Source organism: Kryptolebias marmoratus, linkage group LG1 (assembly GCF_001649575.2).
Source record: "Kryptolebias marmoratus isolate JLee-2015 linkage group LG1, ASM164957v2, whole genome shotgun sequence".
NCBI lineage: Eukaryota > Metazoa > Chordata > Actinopteri > Cyprinodontiformes > Rivulidae > Kryptolebias > Kryptolebias marmoratus.
In genome coordinates, this window is record NC_051430.1 from 6,793,809 (window position 1) to 6,815,490 (window position 21,682).

The window sequence follows — 21,682 nt, forward strand, 5'->3', positions numbered from 1 at the left end:
AATTCACCCAAAGGTCAGACTGTGCAATGTTCAAACCCAAGTGCTCCATTTCAGACTCTATGGGGCACCATCAGGAGGTCAAAGGTTAAAGTTCATGACAGGACACTCAGGAAGAGACTAAATAAGTCTAGCTTGAACCATTATGAGAACCATTATGTTTACTCTCTCTCTCACACACACACAGACCACACATATAATTTTGTGTGTGCACATATATATATATATATATATATATATATATGTATATATATATATATATATATGGACTCTTCAAGAAGCTATATATAAGTAAGATAATAATTCTTTATAACTTTTACATAGAAACCCAAGTCAAAATGATCAAACTCTTCCTTTAAGAAGCAGCTATAAATGAGCCAACATTATTAAGACAAGCTGAATACGGTTTTGTATCTGAATTTTATTTTTCTTTCCCCCCCAAACAAAGTTACATCAAAGTCATTTATTTGGTGGCGTTGGATGACAAGCACAACACAGTTCTTCACCTCTTCTTACACTTTATTATAAGACTTGACAAGATTACGATTTGTGTACATTCTGCAACATATTAAAAACACCTGACAGGAGGTCAGAGGTCAGCGTACGACATGGCTCACCTTTAAAAAACTTGTTTTAGCTTCACAGTCGTGGATGTGAACCAAAATACTTCCGTTGTTCAGGAGCTGTTCAGAAACATTGTGGAAACTTTAAAATGACTGAAATTTAATCTTTAAATTCTGTGAGACTGAACCATCCACACACCTACCCACACACACCCACCCACACACACTTTAACATGTGGCCAAGGTGGCATGGCACATGGGCACAACTGCCTTGTTTTAGTCTTCTTAAATCTTAAAAAAAGGAGTAAATTTACAAGAGAATATCAAATCTTAAAGCTTCAGGGATTTTTTTTTTCTCATGTGTTGTGAATATAAAGACAACAGAATTACAGTCGGGTACGTCGAAGCACCAGTTTTGTATGCTTTAGCAAAAGCAGGTCTTAAAGGGTTGGGGTCATGAGCGTGAAGAAGAGAGAAGGTGTCCAGGTCTGAGGTGAGCCGTATCACTGAATATATATTTTCAAAAAATATTTTTTAAAAAAAAGAGGAAAAAGAAAAAAAGAAAAATCCACTGCAGCAGCTTCAGAAGGTGTTAATAACCCACCGAGCTGGTGGGACTGCAAGTCGTAAAATAGAATACATGTGTGAGCCAGCCGTGCTTGAGATGATTTGAAGCATGGTTAGGCCTTGATAGACAGCTGTGAGCGTGGAGGTGGTACCTTTTATAGCATCATCCCACCGAGTGGAATGACTCAGCTCATTGTGTCTGAGTGCAGAGTGCTACCATTTCCACCATTTTCCTACTTCTGTATGCACGCTTTATCAGTTAAAAAGAATCTGCAGACTGTATAATCAACAGTGGATGGGAACACTGAAACAAAGGGAAGCCTTGAAAGCGTGAACCAGATTTTTTTTCTTTTATTTTTTTTTTGTAGTGTTTTTTGAAATAAAACCTAAAACTGCCACGACTCAGTTAAAAACCTAACGTCAGTCTCCTCAGAAGGGCGCGACTTTACTAAAAACCTTTTAACACAAGGAGGTTGAATCTTGGCCCTGAGAGCCCAGAGGTCAGCCGGACCACAGCTGGAAGAAGAGGAGATGTAAGAATACTGACGGCTGTGGCTGAGGTGGTGAAATACTACACGGAGCGCCCGTTGTTACCTTCACTTTGTTTTTGTGTTTTTTGTTGTTGTTGTTTCCTGTTTCCAGGAAGTGGGGGCATCCTAGCTGCCTTCAGGTGGGGACGAGCTGAAACCAGAACGACAACCATGATTGCACATATTAATCCTTCATTTGAACCGTTTAAAAAATGATAATACAAGAAACGGTTTCTTTTGAAATGAACAGAAATCAATTTAGCATATTCAGGGAGTCAATGAGAGAGTATAAATAAAGCTTTCAGTCACATTTAAAATCCTGCTTTAGGTAGAAAATGATAATTAACATTCATCTGAAAGACCTAACTTTCCGTATTATCTTTGTTTTCAGCTTCTTCATACACAAATAATTTAACTTTCCACTGACAAGAAGTAAACTGCACTGTTTGTAGATCCTCAGACGCCTACAGTCTCTTGAAAAGAACTTTGAAAAAAAAAAAAATCAAAAAAACGAGGCTGCTGAGGCTACAGCATTTGTACTTTTACCTTATTAAACACATGAAGCACAATAAAAAAAGTGACTAAACTCTTGGATAACATGGGCTTTTTCTATCAACTTCAAAAATTCCTCTTTGAATCAGTTTGGTATAGAAGTTCAGAGTCAGTATACATTTGAACAGCTGTAATCTTCAATAATCATTTGTTGCTATTAAAACAATATATCTAATATATTTAATCTTCAACAAATACGATCAGATTTTTCTCTGGCGTTCACATCATTTAGTACGTCTTTGTGTTTTCCCTGCGATGTGGTCTCCTGCCTGCTCCCGGTTCCCTGCCCGACGGGACGGTTTCAACAGACGAGGCGGACGGAGACGGCGTCTGAGGAGTGAGGGGTCGGAGGTGGAGGGGGTGGTGGTGGCTACTCAAAGATGTGAGGGCAGCACCTCGGCTGCTTTATCCGTCCGTGCCGTTCTTGTTGGGGGAGTTGGCGTTGATGGTGGTGCTGTCCGGCTGCTGGCCGTCTTTGCGGGGCGGCATCCGTTCGTTTATCCTGTCCAGACCACGGGCCTCCTCGAAATTGCGAATCTTCCTCGTGGGAGAGAAGCCTTGGATGGCTGAAGGGAAGAAAAAATAGGGGGGAGGGGGGGTTAAGTAAAATACTTCCTACTTTACATTTAACATTTGATGTAAATCTATTTAAGCCTCGATTTAACTCGATTCCTTAATTTACTAAAGACAAAGCACAGTTTCTGTCTACCACGGGACAAATAATCATAACGTACGACACATGCACAGGTAAACAATGACTCCTAGAGTTCAGACACCAGCTACGACAATGAACACATCACGATTTGGAGACTTACGGTCACGTCCCGAAACGGCCGAGGGAACCAGACAGAGGACATGTGCAAATGGAAAGCAAACTTGTGAGGGACTCTTTGGACAAACCATCCAGACTTCAGCAGAGAACAAATGCTCATGTGAATGCGGTACAAGGAATGGAAACAAGGACTCTTGCACAATCAGATATCTGTGAGAATGTTTTTCCATTTACGACCCCAGTACCGAAAAAGTTGGGACGTTGTATGATATGTGGGGTAGGGGTAAAAGAATAAAGAAAAAGATTCAATGATTTGCAAATTTCATAAACCAATTTATTATTCACATTGGTACATAGAAAACATATTTAATGTTTAAACTACAAAAATTGGAATAAATATGATATTTTTTAATTATATAGCATCAACACATCTCTCAAAAAGTTACTCCAGGTTCATGTGTCCCTCTGTGAAGCCTTTTCTCTTCTCCTAACATCTAAGGAACATCTGTACTGAGTACATGTAAACATCTAAGATCTGAGGAGAGCAGCTGCTGGAGGTTTTGGAGGAATGCTGTCCCATTCTGGTCTGATGGAGGATTCTAGCTGTTCAATAGTCATGGGTCTGTGTGCCAGATGTTTTCTATTGGTGAGAGGTCTGGACTGCAGACAGGTCAGTTCAGCAGCTGGACTCTTCTACTATGAAGCCATGTTGTTGAAAATGAGGCAGTTTGTGGTTTAACATCATCTTACAGAAATATGCAAGGCCTTCCTGAAAAAGACATCATATGGATGGGAGCAGATGTTCTAAAGCCTGTTTATACTTTTCTGCATTGATGGTGCCTTTCCAGATGTATGAGCTGCCCATGCAGTAGGCACTGATGCACCTCCATACTATCAGAGAGGCAGGCTTTGGAACTGTGCACTGATAACAGGCTGTATGGTCCCTCACCTCCTCAGAAAAGAGGACGTGGCATCCATGGTTTCTAAAATGAATTTAAAATTTTGATTTATTTGACCACAGAACAGTTTTCATCTTTTTCTTCAGTCCATTTTAAATGAGCTCTGGTTCAGAGAAGACAGCAGAGTTACCCAGAGTTTCTTTGCCTGATAGAGCTTTAAGCAGCATTTGTGGCTCAGTGAACTGTGTTTACAGACAATGATCTGTGGAAGTGTCCCTGAGTCCATGCAGTGATGTCCAGAACAGAATCAGACCTGGTTTTAATGCAGTGGCCCCTGAGCGTCCAAAGATCACAGACATCTAATACTGACTCTCAGTCTTTTGTCCTCTGAGCTCAGAGATTTCTCCAGTTTCTTGTAACCTTTCAATGACATTATGAACTGCAGTCCATAAGTCTTCCCAATTTTCTATTGAGGAATATTATTCTCAAATTGTTCCACTATTCTTAGACAGTTTTTCACAGACTGATGAACCTCTGCCCATCTTTACTTCTCAGAATTTCAGCCTCTAAAATGCTCTTTTTATACCAAGTCCTCTTACTACCAATCAACCTAATTACTTAAAAAGAATGCTGCTCCAGTTTTTCCTTATTTGTACCACCTACTTTTACAGCCTTTTGTTGCCTCTGTTGCAACTTTTCTGAGATGTGTTGTTGCCATCAAATGTTTTATAGAACATCTCTAGAATCTCTTTGTTCCAACCTTTGATATGTTTCCTATTTTTCAAAATAAATGAATAAAATATGGATTCATAAGCTTAGCAAATCATTACATTCTCTTTTAATTTACATTTTACACAACAGGCCAAAGTTTTTGCAATTGGGGCTGTACACAAAGTCATAATTTGGTCATAATCCTACTGCCCTTACATGTTCACAAGCTAATTTGTCAGTAAAATGAACCCCCTACTGACATACAGGGACATAGGTTCAATGTAAATTGCAAAGAGCTGTATAGATGTGGGCGCTGACAGTGGCTTTTACAGCAGTGTTCTGACTGAGTGGTGAATGAAAGTAGAAAACCTGCATGGGCACTAGTTACACAGCCCCCTCACTCTATATGTGATATACTCTCCGCCAGCTTTTTTTCTTTTAATGGATTCAATCAAAGTTTGTCGTGCGTGAAGCCTGCAGAGCCACTGACCTGCACTATCGGCCAGAGGAGGCAGACAGTGCAGCAACAGCCCAATGGAGTAACAGGATTATGTTCTGGAAATATCCCCAGCAGGGATGTCCCTGGTCTTATCTTAGCCAGTTCTTAGCTGGCTTTTCTCTGTGAGGGGAGCCAAGTTGACCAGAAAAGCCAATGAGACCACAGCCAGAGACTTCTTGTCAACAAGGGACAAGCCAGGCCTAAAACCCCCCTTCTACAGGCGCAACTACATAAATCCTTTTATCTCGTGGCCTTCACTTTTTCATGAGTACAGAAAGAAAACTTCTTCAGCTCTGTAGGTGATGGGAATCTTTTCAAACTACCTTTAAACACATTTTACTAGGCCATCTGCTAACTTTAATTGTAATTGTTTTCATTTTATAGACGCTGCTGTTCCAGTCATGTCACATTCCCTAGATCCTATCCATGTTCCTTTTATTGATTAACATAATATATGAGCCAACCTGATCTACAGACTCTGTTAGTGCAAGAGGAAAGATCTAGACAGTATAGAGTGATATAATAATCAGTAATTACAAAAGAGTGTGGGTCACAAATATAAAAATAAAGTACACGTTACAGAAATGGTGTGTTCAAAGGGTGAACACCACACTCAGGACACAGACAAGAAATCTGAGGCACACAGCCAGTGCATACCTTTAGCTTTAGCTGCCTCAACGGTAGCTATGTTAATGGGAGTCGAGGAAGAAGAAGAAAAAACAAAACAAAAGGAGTCGTCAAAGGCAGCTAAAGACAGTAAAATCAAACAGGAATAACAGAACCCATCAATGGAGACTAAACTAATAGCAGCTGGAAAATGTCATCCGAACCAGTCTGCGAGTGGATGGGAAGGTTAGAGTCAAGATGCTCCTCAGAGGTTTAACACGGGTTGGTGTTAAAGGGTCACGAGGACTTAGGTGAGGAGAGCTAAGGGGGATTTGGCTGAGCACTCCATCTAAAAACAATGCGAAATGCGCAACATTGTGCGGGCAGGCCGACAGACAAAGTGATGGATTTTAGGAACAAGCACTCATTTACTCATATGCGACAGCTTCTATCAAAGCATAACGTCATTCTCTACGAAAGAGGGAATGCGGAGTTACTTTCACCGAAATGTTTTGAGAGTACACAAGCATTTTGAATCCCTTCAGTGAAATGATTGGTTTTTGACTTTGTGATTCTGGAAAGGCGTTGTGTCAAAGTCAACCTCTATTTTGACTCACTCATCTGAGCACAGAAAAAAGTTTTTTTCACAGAAATTCCTATAGATTCTAAATGACTACAGACAGGTTCACACTATGCTATCTTCATCCATCGCAGATCAAATCTTTGTTCGGGAGCTTGTGGTCATTCAGTGTGACAGGCTTGTCGGCAGCTCAGCCAGTGCTCACACAACCAAAGACAGCATGTGACAAGTAGCAAGGATTGTCAAAGATTTTCTAGAAAAGTCAGGCTGAATGACTCCTCTTTTGAAAGTCTGAATCCAGTACTAAGAGCACCAATAACAGCATTTGCTTTCCATTTCCTGTTGGATTGATATGTATTGGATATTTGAGACTCATCTGCTCTATGGCTGTTACTAATAAATAATATCCTTTTGCGGAAATTCAGTCACATGACTTTGCTTATCAGAAATAGGAGAAGAACTGATACAACAGAATGATTTAAAATATAATAATGGAGACATTAGTTTACACTTTTCATTTCATATATATCTGAATTGTGTTTATTATTTGTGTATTATATATGAATTTGTTGGATTTAAATGGTATTCTTTAGGCTGTTAACACCATTTATATAATGAAACGGACTTAAATGGCTTTACCCACCATGATTGTTTTGAAAACTGTAGGATTGGAGCTGACCAATGACTGACTGGACCACCAAATGCTGCACAAAGGGTCATAGTAGAAGCAGACTCTAGTGGTGGTGTGGAGGAAAACAGTTATTTCAGTTGAGATGATAAGAAATTACAAGGAGAAACTCCTAAAATTACGTGTTGATTACAAATACTGACGTTAATAAATGATCCTAGTCAACATCACTGACTATGATGATTGGTTTCAGCAGTCCTGGTACAGACCAGTATCTAATGAGTTACTGTCACGATTTCATAACTTCAGATCGCACAGAGGTTGAAATCTTACAGTGTGAACCAGCCTTAAGAACCACGTTGAGACAGTTTAAACATAAAAATAGGTCAAAAGGGAAGTGTTTACATACAGGAAACGGAAAAACTGACGTTGATTTTTAAGCTAAATGTAAAGGTAATTCTAACTCAATAGGAATTGGTTCTGAAAACAAATGATGGTGCACAGATATCCCCCGACACATCTGTGCACATAAACTCTTCTTAGAACATTCCCAAGACACATATGCCCCTTTTCTACTGGCTCTAAAGGTCCTGGCTCCACTCTACTCGGCTTGCTTTGCGCGCGTTTCCACCGGCATTTTTTTGAGGCCGATCCCTGCTTTTTTGGTCCCTGCTTTGGAGCAAGTCCAGCGGGCCGGCCCTACTTCCATGGATGACGCAAGCTTAGCTCCTGTTCACTCATTGGTCATGAGTGTGGCCAGATGCAAGCATAGAGAGCGAAGAAAACAACGGTAATAGGACTATAAACAGCAACGTTAGCTTACCCTGCAACGTTTACGTCATCTGTCCCCCAGCTGAAGGCGCTATAAAGCCTGTAATCTCCGGCAGAGAACAGCTGTCCTACTCTGTGCAACAATCGCGGCATCCAGAGCATTTCTTCCACTGCGCCTCTCTTCCTGAAGTCTCAGGAGAATCCCCATAAGTTTAAAAAACAGCAACAACGCAGGGCCATGGCACTTCTGTTGTCTCCACAAATGACGCCAAGTTTCGGTAGCGCACACTCACCCCCACCCCCTACCCCCCGCAACACAAGAAGGCGTTCCTCTGCTACCAACCAAAATGGCCGGTGGAAACGCGATGCATTTTTTATAGAGCCAAGCCAAGCCGGGCCGAGTAGAGTGGGGCTTCTGTAGTAGAGCCAGTGGAAAAGAGGCAATAATGACATACTGTTTGTTCAAAACTGTACATTTCTATTACCCATAGGTCTACCCATAGGAGCATCAGACGTCCCAAAATGCTCATTTGTCCTGAGTTTTGGATTTTCCTTATTTGAACTTTGACAGAAAAAAGCAGTAAATTACTCGAACACCTCTAGTTTGAGCTGGCCCAGCTGATCTGGGAGCTGTGGCTAGGGCAGTTGACTTTGCCCGTGACATTCTACAAAAGGTCACAACATGTGGTTTCTCCTTCGACTGCTCTGCAGCATCTGGAGGCCTCCAATGTGGCCAAACGTGGCTCCCAGCATGTCGTGTGACGGGCAGCACCAGGCGCTGGCCTTTAGATCAAAGGGTCAGCAGCTCCAGGTGACAGGCTGACCTACCCTACCCGAGCAACCCCCCCACCCCAAAAAACTCTCTGCTACCTGGAAGGGAGGGCTTAACTCAAAGTCTAGCCAGTATTTCCTGTGCTGGCCGTGCCATCATTGATCTAGAACTCTTCAAAGAGACGTGTGATCTTCACAAACTAGATGTCAGGATGGGAAAATCCTTAGCTTTACTCTGTCACAGATAAAGATTTTATAATTAAAATCTTAGTCTTCATTTAAGGCACACATATAAATTGTTTTGCTCACAAATCTAAAACTTCTGCTTTTATTTTAAAGATGAGTCGGAGCTCTGGTACACAGAGGTTGTGATTGAGCTACCATCATGTCAGCACACGGTAAAAAACACAAAGACTGATACAGAATGTTGAGTTTTGACCAAGATATGGACTTCTAAGTATCTACTGAAGCTGGCGGTAAAGCTGTGTGCTTGGTTTGTGGAGAACAGAACAATGTTTTTAACCCTCCTGTGGCCTTCGGGTCAAATGGACCCGAACTTACAAGGGCTTCTCTTCCTCTCTTCAGTTAGGAGGGCTTTTAGGAGGGTGAAAGGGTTGTAAATTAAACCAGACTGTCAGAAATACAGAGCAGGAACAAACATAAGAAGCTTCCCTCCCCAAACTGTAAAAACATTTAGGAAAGAACAAGTTGCCTATTGCCAAGCATGGGACAGCATTTTAATGATTTTAGGGGAAAGTTTCTCACTTTTACCTAGAATTACACATCATCAAAACAAACGAACAAAGGAACCTATAAGGAATAAACATACTGTGTGTTCTTTTTACAAAAATGTAACTCTTTTAGGAAATATCTGCAATGATTGGACCTTCTTGTCTGTTCAGTTGTATGAATGTTTACCCAAACAATCCTGCACACAGATGCTGCCCTTCTGCTCGTTCTGTTTACAACTCACCAAAAGTTACAAACACTGGGGTGTGCATGGCAGGCTAAAATGACATGAAACCCACCGGTCCGAACGGACCGTGACGTCAAGAGATGCTATTCAAGATCAGTGGGTTTAAAATGGGTGTCAGGAGGTACTAAATGGCAACTAGTAAAGGTAAGGTAAGAAATAGGAGGTAAAAAAACCACTTACCATGCTGTAAGGTCTGCTTTCCTCCTGACAACACTCCCACAGGAAGAGTTCCAGTTGGGGTCAGGCCTTTCAGCGTTAGCACACTCTCACTTTCCTCCCTAACCAGCAAATCACAGGCAAACACCGTACACACACACGTTACATTAGCGTGACATTTCTGCAGACAGCCAAGAGTTAAGAGGTCATGAGTTCAATCATTGGTAAATATTTAGCTTGTGCAGACTGGCACAGCATCTGGAAGTGCCTCCAAACAACCTGCTAACCTGCGTCCCGGTTCTCTAAGTGGGTCACCAACAACTTGTGTCAATTTTAGAAGCAGAAGTCAGATTTTCAAGGACTGATTACCAGAGTTAGGATTTGTGTCAACACACTTATCATGATACACTGGACTGTTATATTTATTTATTAATCTTCAATATGTTTCTTTTTCTAAGCCAAATGAAGCTGATGATTATTTAACAGATCAAAATGTATAAAATTACCTTATAAGGGGATTTTTGCCAAATAAATTAAACATCTGATTCAATAAACAATGTCATGAATCTGAAATAACATAAAACAGTATACACATTACATGTAATCTAATAGGCTCCAAGCCATGTTGTTATAGCAGATTCTGGGAGTTAGTTTCTAAAATTTGCTGCTCAAAAGACATCCGCACAGCTCGCTGGTCACAAATATTGAGAATTCAGTGAGACCACAACAGAAACTTTGCCTATTTTCTCAATTTTTGAGTCACCAACTAATCTCTAACAGTCGCAGCCCAGTGAAATACTCCATTTATTAGCAGCCAGGATGAGCATTAGTGACTACATCTGACCTGAGAACTGAGAAGACCCGCGCCATTTTCCCCACAGCACGAATCTTGTTCCGGATGACCTCCTTACGCATCGCTGAGGTCCCACCTGGAAAACAGATAGAGTGAATGACACAGTAAATAAAAGATTCCCCCTGATAAAACTACTCTGAGTAAAACTATTGTGAGATCAAACCAGATAATGAATGGGTGAGAGATCTGAAAGGTGAACTTGAGTTTTGAGGATGTCAAAATGGAATTTCTCATGAGCTCATTTAGATTGGAGTTGCATTAAAACCAAAAGAATACATACAGTGAAACATAATTAAAACTAACAAATTCAGTACGCTATAGAGGAATCTAAATTTCACATTAATAATAAGTCCCACTGTAAATGTTAGGGAACTGATACTTTGGTAACAGCAAGTCATTGTCAAAGCTTAAGAAGCACTTATTTTCTTCCAGTTTATGGGCTAATGTACTGACAGATGAAAACATGAGGCGAAAGCAGCTCAGTCAGTGTTCACATTCAGTCTGTCAACATGTCACATATAAGCATCTGAAAACATTTTATTCAGAAACATTTTACAGCAAGGGCTTTAAGAAGCTGTGATTACTCCAGTCAATGCCAAACAAAGTAATCACAGAGCTGTATACATCCTGACCAAAATCAAAGGACTTTTATGCTCGATTCTCCGGCTGTAATAGCTGTAATTTAAGTCTTTTTAAAATTACCTTCGTACAGATCGTCAATTTCTGACATGAGCTCGTCGTCAGAGCAAATGTTCAGCACATTCACCAGCATCTCTGTCACTGTGCAAAGACAAGAAAAACTTACATATTCATATATATATATATATATATATATTCATATATATATATATATATATATATTAGTGAAGTTTCCAAAATACGAAGTTGCCAAAACAGGACAAACTGTGGCATTTTCTCACATAAACATTCTTAAAGAAAGCTGTTAAATCTTGCACTGAACAAAAATTGGTATAGATAATTGTTTGAAAAACTAACAGTCAGCATCTTGAGTTCCTCTCTACCAATAATTTTTTAATGTTTTTCCACATCAAATGATTGTTTCAGTTCTCTAAATACAATAAAGTTGGGTCAGTGAAGTCATTGAAATCTTTTCTAATGTACTTGCATCTGTTGAACCGAGGTTCAAACGAACAAAAACATATATGTTTTGCTGTATAGTTTCATGTAGACAAGCATGTCAACTTGTCTTCATCTTTGGTTTGTGGTTTGTTTTTCAATAAGCAGTGAGGAAGACTTACACAGGAACTGCTTGTCTTTAATTCATTTCCCAATATTATACATTTTAAAAGAGACATCTCAACACAAAGTCCCTAAGAGTTTCCTCATCTACGAACCCACCTTTCTCTCCAACAAAAGGCAAAGACCACGTGAAGACATCCATGAAGTTGGGCAACCAGTAAGGGTGAGGGGAGCAGTTGAACTGTCGGATGTTCATCACATTGTTTTCATATTTTAATACAGCAGCTGGAATGGACAAGAGTCAGGAGAGAGATTGTGAGGAGAAATACAAGAACTTAATCTACATCTGTAGCCTTGCTTCTTCATTAGCATGAATGAGGTATCTCTCTGTGGGGTGTGCTCCTTTGTGTAGGCCTCAGAAGCTTCCATTTCCACTACGCCAGCCATGGTTGGCTGACAGCTGTGACGCTGATGCCCTGAGAAGGAATATCCTCTGCATGCATGAGGCGGGCACTGCATCACTGAAATATACTAATAAATAAACCTCTCCATTGCTTCAAGCAAGAAAGTGTGAGATACCTCACTTGTGATATTACAAAACCGAGATTACAGTTGCAGTCTTAAACTATCATCAAGCTTTTGCTCTGTATCTCACTACAAGGATATACAAACTCCCAATGTCGCCCTATAAGCTGTAACGGAAGCCACCTGGACTAGAAGGAGACACTGCCTGCACATGGTCCAAGCTCACGCAGGTGGGCAGGACACACTACATGGGTTTCCAGAGTTGAGCTCTTGCAGCCACAGATACAGAGTCATAGCAGGGGGTTGACCCCAGTGTTGGAGGGCTGGGGAAACCATAGCTGCAGTGTCCAGTTAAAATGAGCTTTTCTTGGTTCTGCCACTTACTGTGCGGTGGCAGTGTAGTCAATGGGTGTAACAGCAGTCTGATACATTGTGGTGGCTTTCTTTGTGTTTTTTTTTCCCACTAAATGGTGTCAGTGCTAAAACCAGACCAATAGCGCCGGATCTTTCTGTTTCTGTCAATGTAAGCTGTGGCACAGAGGAAAAAAAATGGTGCTAATTTAGCTTCAGCTCTTTCCTGGATCAGAGGAAAGAGCCACTTTTGTCAGGAGCTGGAGGCTGGCAGAGCATCACAAATGGCAACTGTGGTTCAAAACAAGCATTTACAAAATGGACTGGTGATATTAAGACACTTGTTTACAGGAAAACAGGATAAATCCTGTTATTTATGCAGATAAAGTGTCTCTCTGCTCCAGCATCCTCTCAGAATACAACAGGGGGAGGGTCAGTGGTTTATCAGAAGAGATGTTTAATGTGATGTAATGATGTAACTCTGAGCTGGCTCTCTGGCTGAGAAAAACCAAACTGGTTCTCAGTTTTTTTTAAAAGATCCAGTTAGGAACTAACTTTAGCTCTGAAACATCTTTAGTAAAGCAGTGGATGTGATGTGACTGCTTGGTGACAACTGTTTGTTGACTTTTGTGACTTGTTGGCTTTCTGTGTGGTGGCAGCTTAGTCAATAGAGTTGAGCATTCAAAGTTGGGCACTGTGATGAAGCCACTAGGGAAACAATCACGACTTGTGCAGGAAATGGCACCCAACAACTGAGTTGCCAGCTCTGTCTGTGGACTGTTAAGCTAAGCACCAAGGTACTGAGTTGCTGTAGGGTAAAAGCAAAGAGAGGTTTTAGAATAACTCAGTGACACAGGCCCTGGCTTATACACCTAGGATTTACTTCCTCTGGACATCAGTGTCATGCTGCCAGCCAATCATGGCTTGTGTATAAAACCAGGAGCTTCTGAGGACCACGTGGGCCAAGATCTCAGCCCATAGCAAGATACTGAGCGCATGTTTAAAAGAGAACTACATCTTAACAACACAAAAAAAAACATACAAGGGATAAACGAAGACAAAAACCTTTGTTGTTGTAGACATCTAGGTAGTTAGGAGCTGAAAAGATTGTGATTAAAGAAGGGAAGCCTGTGGTCTGGCTTTTCCTATACATCCGATACCTGTACAGCCACAGAGACAAAGCCTGGTTATGCTGTTTCTATACTGTCATATACTTGATACTAATTTTAGATACAACTTACGACTTACCCAGCGTCTTGTGCTTCATGGGCTCTTATTACTGATAGCAAGTTATTATTTACCAAGAAGTCGCAAACTGCTGAATAACTGCAAACAAAAAAATAAAAAATAAAGAGGGCAGGCCTATTATATCTAAGCTTACTCAAAATCAAACTATCAGAACAGCTCTGAGGCCACTTAATGCAAATTACCAACTGACTGTTGGTGGTTTTAAGGGAATAGATTTATTTCCTTAAATGGAATAAAGGGAAAATAAGTTAGGATACTAATCCAAGGAACATTAGCTGAGTGTAGACAAATGATCACAACCCCAAGATGAATAATTTTACTATGACGACCACTAAAATGATGTTTGTCCTAAGTTATTCCGTACTAGAAGGGTTTTATCTATTAAATGATTCACTAAACAAAAGTCCTAAAATTGAAACTAAATGAACATATCAATCCCACCTGTCATTACCTTGTGAGTTTAGGCACAACTTGGTGTTATTTGTATGCTTTTATACAGTTTCATTCATACTGAGTTGACAGTATTTTTGCAGGTTAAAGCAGAAAATACAGAGATGCTTTTACGGCCGCCTTGGGACAACACAGCAAAACATTTTAGAACTTTTTTGTATTAATTGTTTTTTTTCTCTTGTGAAATGTGAAGGCCACAAAATAAATGTACAATTTTAATCACATGACACTCCTCTGAATCTTTGCTCCAAATAGGTGCCTCATCTTGTTGTTGATTACTTTCTGAAAGTTTATATAAAATCTGTCCAGTGGGCCATAGGACTTTTTGCTGACAGACAAGCAGGGATGATTCCAACAGTAAAAGCTAAAGTTTTAAGCAAAACTATTGTGCAATGAGTAGCACTTGGAGTATATGTTATGAATGCATCTCAGATACTTGCTAGCAGACAGACAGAAGTGACTCTAAATAGTTACCACAGCTGTTAGCACCCAGAATGTGTTAGGGATTAGTCTCAGCTACTACCACACCAAACTTTAGGTCCATATCTGTAAAACTGACTTAGTTATAACCGTTTTGTGTTTTTAAGGTCATTTGGCAGTGGCAGCCATCTTGAATTTGGTTGACTCCAAAGGTTAACCAGATGATGTACAGCCAATGATTACTTTCTGAGAGTTTCATTAAAATGTGTCCGATGATTCATGAGATATTTTCATAACAGACACACACACAGAGAGGCAAAAGAATCATCATTGTTTGCCTTGGCCTTTTGGCAGCAGATGATAATAAATGTAGTATCAAATCCAAATGTATCTCCAGCCTTTGATTTTTTTTAAACTGATTTATTCTGTATCATGATCTATACCAATATCAATTTTGTTAAACAAGTTTTAAGGTCATTTTAAGAATAATTAAAAAAACAACAACAACAATTATCTACAGAGTACAGGACTGTAGAGCCAGCGGTTTGATCCAATACCTGAAAAAGTACGAGCAGCCTCTGACGGAGTTATGATTGAAGTGTTCATTTGTCTTTTCACTGCCGTAGTCCTCCCCGGGGTCAGCCCAAATCAGGTCACACATCGGCCCAAATGCTGGAGGCTCTTTAAATCTGTCTAGCTGTTGAACGTAAAAGTTTGTTACAGAAACTGGACGACTTATGCTGATTCCTCGTATACTTGAAACTAGTGCAATAAAGGTCAAAAACTGTTCAAATACAAGCAAAAAATGTTAATGACAAAATAAAACGGTGCGGTGGCTTTATATAATAAATGGTAATAGATCACTGACTTTTCTTATGTCATCTAAGCAGTTGATTTCTGGTGAGAGGCCGCCATGTACACACAAGAACTGTTGGTTCAGTAGGGCGGCGAGGGGCAGGCAGTCGAAGGCTTCCATACACGCATCATAAACCCGTTCAGAGTACTTAATTTTACCTACAACAAAAACATAGAGACAAACAAGGTTCAGCAAAGCTACTCTGACCACAGAAGAAATCATGAGTGAGTGTCCAGTGGCTCCCACAGAAAACTGCAGGTCAAAAAAAAAGGTCAGAAGGAAGTCAGATTGCACCGTTAAAACACTGCAGCCAGGTTAAATAAGAGTGTGTAGATTTGAGATTTGTGCTTAAAATGAAACCTCTTTTAAGCCTTGAGGTTCAGACATTATTACCTGGGGGGTTAATTGAAAAAATTGTAGGAGTTGCCTTCATTAAGGGAAATAATTGCAAAGGCATGAAGACCGGTCGAAAACCATTCACAAAGTAAGAAACACAAACTGCACAATTTTCTTATGATAACGATAATCCAAGTTAAAAATTTGTATGCAAAATTTGTGAATGGCTGCCAACTACAGAAACAGCTGCAGTGACAGAAAATGGAGACATCCATTAAGGAGCTGTTTGGGATGGAGAAGTCTGATGATTTTGAGATATTAGTGTGTATTTCAGATTTGCTGAGTAAAGTACAGTATGCAGATAAAAAGATAGGGTGAGTTGAAAAGGTAAACATTTCTATCTAGAAGAAGTTTCACAAAAGCTATGTGTGTTTAAACACCGAGCTCTACCTTTATGGCGCTCCACCGCCCTGCTTGATCCCAGATATTTAATCTTGAGAGTTGTCTTACTCAATCTTTCTCTTTTCTTTTGTATTTCAGCAGCAGCTTCACTTTTACACGTCCACTTGAACAGCTTCTCTGAGACTACACTTGTCCAGTTCCGCCATATTTGTCTGTCTACACAGACTGCGGCCAACCTAATGTAGAAACATGAGTCAAGCTTCCACTTGGTCTTAGTAGATTCAGCGTGCTCTGTTTACATTGAGCGTTGACCCACATTTCAGAATTGCATAAAAACACATCTGAAAAACCCCTGGAGTAAACACTTTCAAACTGCACCATTTGATATTGTTCAGGATAACCTTTTTATCTTTGATTTCATACTTTGCAATGGGAAGCTATACATCAACTTCAGCACATTTTTATACTTTTCTATCTTGACTGCACTGCTGATAAGACATATCTGAGTCACTATTCACCTGAACTCTTGTTCTTTCATAAATGTATGGAATAGCATATCTTTATACATGGCTGGATGTGCTGAAGTTCTTCTCACCTTAGTTATTTCAGGTCATCAGTGCATCTGCTTCTGTGTAGTTTGTTAGGCTGCTGTTGCTCTTCACAAATATTTGATGGTAAATGTTTGTGGTTGGGAGAACAATGCATAAATGTGAATATTCCCCCCCTTTTTTAACAGCATTTTCACTACATAAACTGAGTGTTTCTTGTGGGAAGACGTAGATCTTTAAGTCAATAAAACAAGATAGAGAATCTCTGAACTACACAAACCCATGTCGCAAGACGGGCAAAACGCTTCTTAAAAACAAAGAACCAATAGTTCAAAGGTTCGAGACAAGTTAGGAACAAACAAGAGTGACTACACGTTGCTTGCTGAGCAGACACAGGTAGTTCACAACTTTTTTTTGCCATCACTACGAGAGGAAAAGGTGAGATATAGTTCTGTTCTGTTCTGCTCCAAGATTTCTGTTCAATAAATGATGATGAGGAAGAAATACTTTGTGGGTGAATTTAGTCGCTCTGTCTCTAAAAGTGGCGGCACAATCTAAGACAAAGTGATCGCAGTCTAGAGTCTTATTATCAGAATTGCAACAGTAACGGCCAGCAACTGTTGGAGACTAGTACGTGACTCTAAATTGTGATAAAATAAGGACAATTCTGAGTGTTTGTGACCAAGTGAGCTGTGTGACTGCATTTTACTCGGCCAGTTTTTGAAAATACCGGCTTATTTTTGTTTGCAGGTGTGAAAGCACAGCTCTGGTGCTCTTAAGGCAGGTTTTTAAGACGCCAATGACGACTCTGCGAGTATTCTGAGAACGTGTTAAAAGACTTCTTGAGCAATTCAGACCTCTGTGAACATTTCAAGACATTCTGGGGAGACTCCCTTGTGACTGCCGTTCACCAACTAGTCACTAACAATCGCAGCCCGTTGCGTTACCACTCCGTGGGTGCTGTTGAATTACACCAATTTATTTTGAATCACCAATTTATTGCATCCAATTAAGCACAACACACAACTTTTGCATCCAAAATTAAGGAGGCTGTATTGAAATAATGAAGACTGTCAAGCAACAAACATCCCATTCCACCTGGGAGTCAAACACTCTGACAAGCTGTCTTTGCTGTCAGTTGTTTTATTGTTTCTGAGTTTGCATACTGATACCTCTACACCTGCTTCAAGCAGACACACACACATCAGCACAGACTCACACAAACAGCTGCCACAGATTGAAGTCAGTGTATGTGTGTGCAAGTGTCTGAAAAGCATCAACAGCATGCTTGGCTGCTCTTCATCCTCCAGCAGTTCATCTGTTACATGGAAAGGAAAATTGTCTCTTCTGTGGAGTCTTTCGTGCTGACAAACTGCCACGTCTTCTGACAGAACTTCAGCCTGCATTCAAACACCGTGATGAGTTTGTCCCACTTGTAGGAAGCTTGTCATTTTAAGTAAGATTAGTTATTGTATGTGGCACTCCTCTGCCCAGACTTTGTCTGAAAACACACTAACAGGCTGCTCTGAAGTGGTGTGGAGCGTAGGAGCACATTAGATTTCTTGGCCTTCATACAGCTGCAAAGCACCGCACTTACATTCCTGTTTGAAGGTGAAATACTCTGTGAGGTGCCGGCACTCATGGTTCCCACGCAGGAGGAAGAGAGTTGTAGGGTGGTTGATCTTGAGCGACCAGAGGTAGAGAACACACTGGAAGAAAAGATGGTGAAAATCTAAATGTTAGCTAAGTGTGATGATGATAGAAAAGTAACTACACAATGAGAAACAGCAAATACAGGGATGCTGGAACCGGAGAATCACTGAAAATGTATACCTTATCACACTATTGCGTATGTACCTCTTAATTTTATGACATAATGAGATACAGGGTTGTAAGAAAATAACATCTCAACATTGTCTCTTTACATATCTGATACTCTAGCATATGTACAGTGCTTATAAAAAAAGTATTTACCCTCTTGGATGATTTAATCTTATATTACCATATGTTACAAATCAGTCATAGTCAAAATAGGTTGGCCTTTATGACAAAAAAATAAAAATAAAAAACTTCAAATTTCTACAATGTCATACCAATTAAATATAACTATGCAATGTAAAAACAAAGAATTGCATAAATATTCACCCCATATAAAGTGATTTTCCTAATTCGACTTTGAGAAAAAATAAAGTACAAGTTAGAGGGTGGAGACAGAAGGATTTCCAAGGCCCTAAACATTCCCATGACTTCTGTTAAATCCATCATCAGGAAATGGAAGGAATATGAGACGTGCAAATCTACCAAGAGCAGGCTGTCCTCACAAACTGAGTGTGAAGAAGAACAGTGAGAGAGACCACCAAGACACCTGTGAGCTCTCTGAAAGAGGTCCAAGCTTCAGCAGGTGAAATGGAGAGACTGTACAGCATCAAATTGTCCTCCAGGATTTCACTATATTTCGCTGCATTCATTTTTTACTCTCTATTTTTACAAGTCAATCATTTAACTGAAGAGACGTTTATTGTGGCATATTGGCTCTCGGGCTGTGGAAAACCAATTTAATTCTGTTGTTAAAGAACCAATTCAGAACCATCTCTAGCACCAGATCTGGCTCAGAACTGGAACCTCATTAGTGGAAAAGAAATCCCCAAAAGTTGCTACATTTCTTTATACTCAGACTCATGTTAAAGGCGCTTCTGGAAACACCAGCACACATAATAAAATACAAAGAAAGGAGGTAGTTTCAGTTTTTACAAAAATCTCTTAACTGAATGTCTGTGAAGGATCAAGCAAAAGTGTCTGCCGAAGGCATTTGTCACATCAGAATGGGAAAAGCTGATAAAAGTCTAATCTGGAAATGAAAGAAAGAAAAAAAAAGCCTCCCATTTGGGTCTAGCTGTATGAGTCTCACAAACACAAAAACATACCAGTGTGGACCCAACCAGCTGCAACAATGGGACCTGTTGGTAAGCTTTGCCTGGCTCATTTTATGGTGTCTCTTTACAATGATGAAAGCAGATGTGAAATGACTCCAGCTCCAGACAGATTTGTGCTCTACTTCATTCTGATGGTACTGAATAATGTTTAGTCATCTGACAAAAAACAAGCTGGACACTTTCACACACACAAACACATATACCACCTAAAGACCTGCTTTGCCTCTGACTGACACTGACCTCCATTCGTGTTAACCCTCCCGTGGCCTTCTGGTCAAATTGACCTGAAGCTACAAGGGCTTCTCTTCCTCTGTTCAATTATGAGCGCTTCCGGAGGGTTAAACTTTTCATTTATTTATTACCCCAACCAAAAACCAACATCAGCCAATGAGAGGGAAAGCAGCAGTAGAACTTTAAACTGTTTAAATGTTCCTTTTGCCTCATGTTAAATACTAATTCATAGATTTTTGTCAGTACTGTTTTAGATGTGCTTTATTGTTGGTACAGCACTTGCGTCATCTCTAATTTCAAATGTTCTTTGTAAATTATGTTGGCCCACCAGAGGCTCTGAGCTTATCACATGCATGATGAACTTTATCGATGTAACAGAAAAATTGTCTCTCTTTCTCAAATCACATCAGAAGCTCCACCATGTACTGTATTTTCTACACCATAAGTCGCACCGGATTATAAGGCACAGTCTCAATTACCACATCCATTTCTGTACTTAACCCATACATAAGGCGCACCGGATTATAAGGCGCATGCTGAAACATACGGTCTACAAAAAAAAAAGGTCACGGAAGCAAAATGGTGAGTTTTGTTGAACTTTATTCTACTATGTAACAATACACTCACATTATTTTTTATCATTCTTCTTCCACAAATCCATCAAAGTCCTCATCTTCTGTGTCTGAATTGAACAGCTGGGCAATTTCGCCATCAAACATGCTAGGTACCCTCTCATCATTGTCGGAGACAGTCTCGTTGCCAGAGGGCTGTTCAGCAATGATGCCGGCTTTCGCAAAAGCTCTGACAACAGTTAAAGCAGATACCTTAGCCCAGGCATCCACAATCCATTCACATATGATGGTGTAACTCACCCAGTGCTACCCCCGTCTTAGTAAACCGTTCGCCGTCGGTCATCCATTGCTCCCACGCCACTCGCAACTTCACTTTAAACGAGCTGTTTACACCAACGTCCAGCGGTTGGAGTTCTTTTTTTAATCCTCCCGGAATAATGGCAAACTCTGAGTTAGTATTATATTACATAATGTTCTCTGATTGGTTTATTGCTGCCAGCGTAAGTACCGGTATTGTACACATTATCGTACGTCCCTGTGTCAGGGACAGATTTTGGAATTCAGTGCACACATAAGGCGCACCGCCTATGTTTGAGAAAATTGAAGGCTTTTAGGTGCGCCTTATAGACCGGAAAATATGGTTGTCTTTTGGCCACACTAAAGGCTCTTATAATATAAAGAGCAGACCAGTATTTCAAGTCCAAATGAGCCAATACTCTCCTTGCCGCTCAGATGAGGCACTGTACAATAGCCGCCACTCTCAGCCCACTCCTTTAGCATGCAACACCTACCAAGGCCTGCTATTAAGTCGCGGGAACAAGATACCAAGGAAACAAGAGCCAGCAGGTGTGTACTCACAGAACTATCAACGTTCATAAAAAAGAATGGAGGCACTACAACCAGCTTGTCTTATTCACTTCCATCATTACGAGAAACACTGAGCTTTGTGAGGCAGACACAAGGCTACCTGCACTTTAGACCTATTCACGAACATAGAGGTTGATACATATATGTACACACTTTATCCAGAGTGTGTGTGTGATTAGGGGCAGGGCTGAAAGCTAGGAGAGGTTGTACAAATGTGCTTTCTTGGATCCAAAAGGCTGCAGACAAAAACAGAGTGCTTACATGGCCTGCATTTTAGACTTTAGTCAATTTCTGCTTTAAAAGGCAATGGTG

General features: G+C 40.3%; 1 protein-coding gene across 4 annotated transcripts in view; it reads right to left on the minus strand.

The window, feature by feature from the left end:
- Positions 1–398: 398 nt before the first annotated feature.
- ppp3cca (protein phosphatase 3, catalytic subunit, gamma isozyme, a) overlaps positions 399–21,682 on the minus strand; it is a 56,971-nt gene continuing 35,687 nt past the window's right edge. The window contains exons 4-15 of one of the 4 annotated variants that reach the window (XR_001809031.3): positions 18,365–18,476; positions 15,494–15,639; positions 15,183–15,322; positions 13,756–13,833; positions 13,573–13,667; positions 11,791–11,916; positions 11,134–11,211; positions 10,423–10,507; positions 9,603–9,700; positions 5,748–5,774; positions 1,722–2,775; positions 399–1,643 (exon numbers count right to left, since the gene is read on the minus strand). Coding sequence is in view for 3 of the 4 variants with exons in the window: in XM_017433978.3 (XP_017289467.1) it covers positions 2,615–2,775; positions 5,748–5,774; positions 9,603–9,700; positions 10,423–10,507; positions 11,134–11,211; positions 11,791–11,916; positions 13,573–13,667; positions 13,756–13,833; positions 15,183–15,322; positions 15,494–15,639; positions 18,365–18,476 (1,146 nt within the window). In the remaining variant the exon portion in view is untranslated. Of the gene's footprint in view, positions 2,776–5,747; positions 5,775–9,602; positions 9,701–10,422; positions 10,508–11,133; positions 11,212–11,790; positions 11,917–13,572; positions 13,668–13,755; positions 13,834–15,182; positions 15,323–15,493; positions 15,640–18,364; positions 18,477–21,682 lie in introns of all 4 variants that reach the window. The other 3 variants (XM_017433979.3, XM_017433978.3, XM_017433980.3) reach the window with 3 other exon arrangements.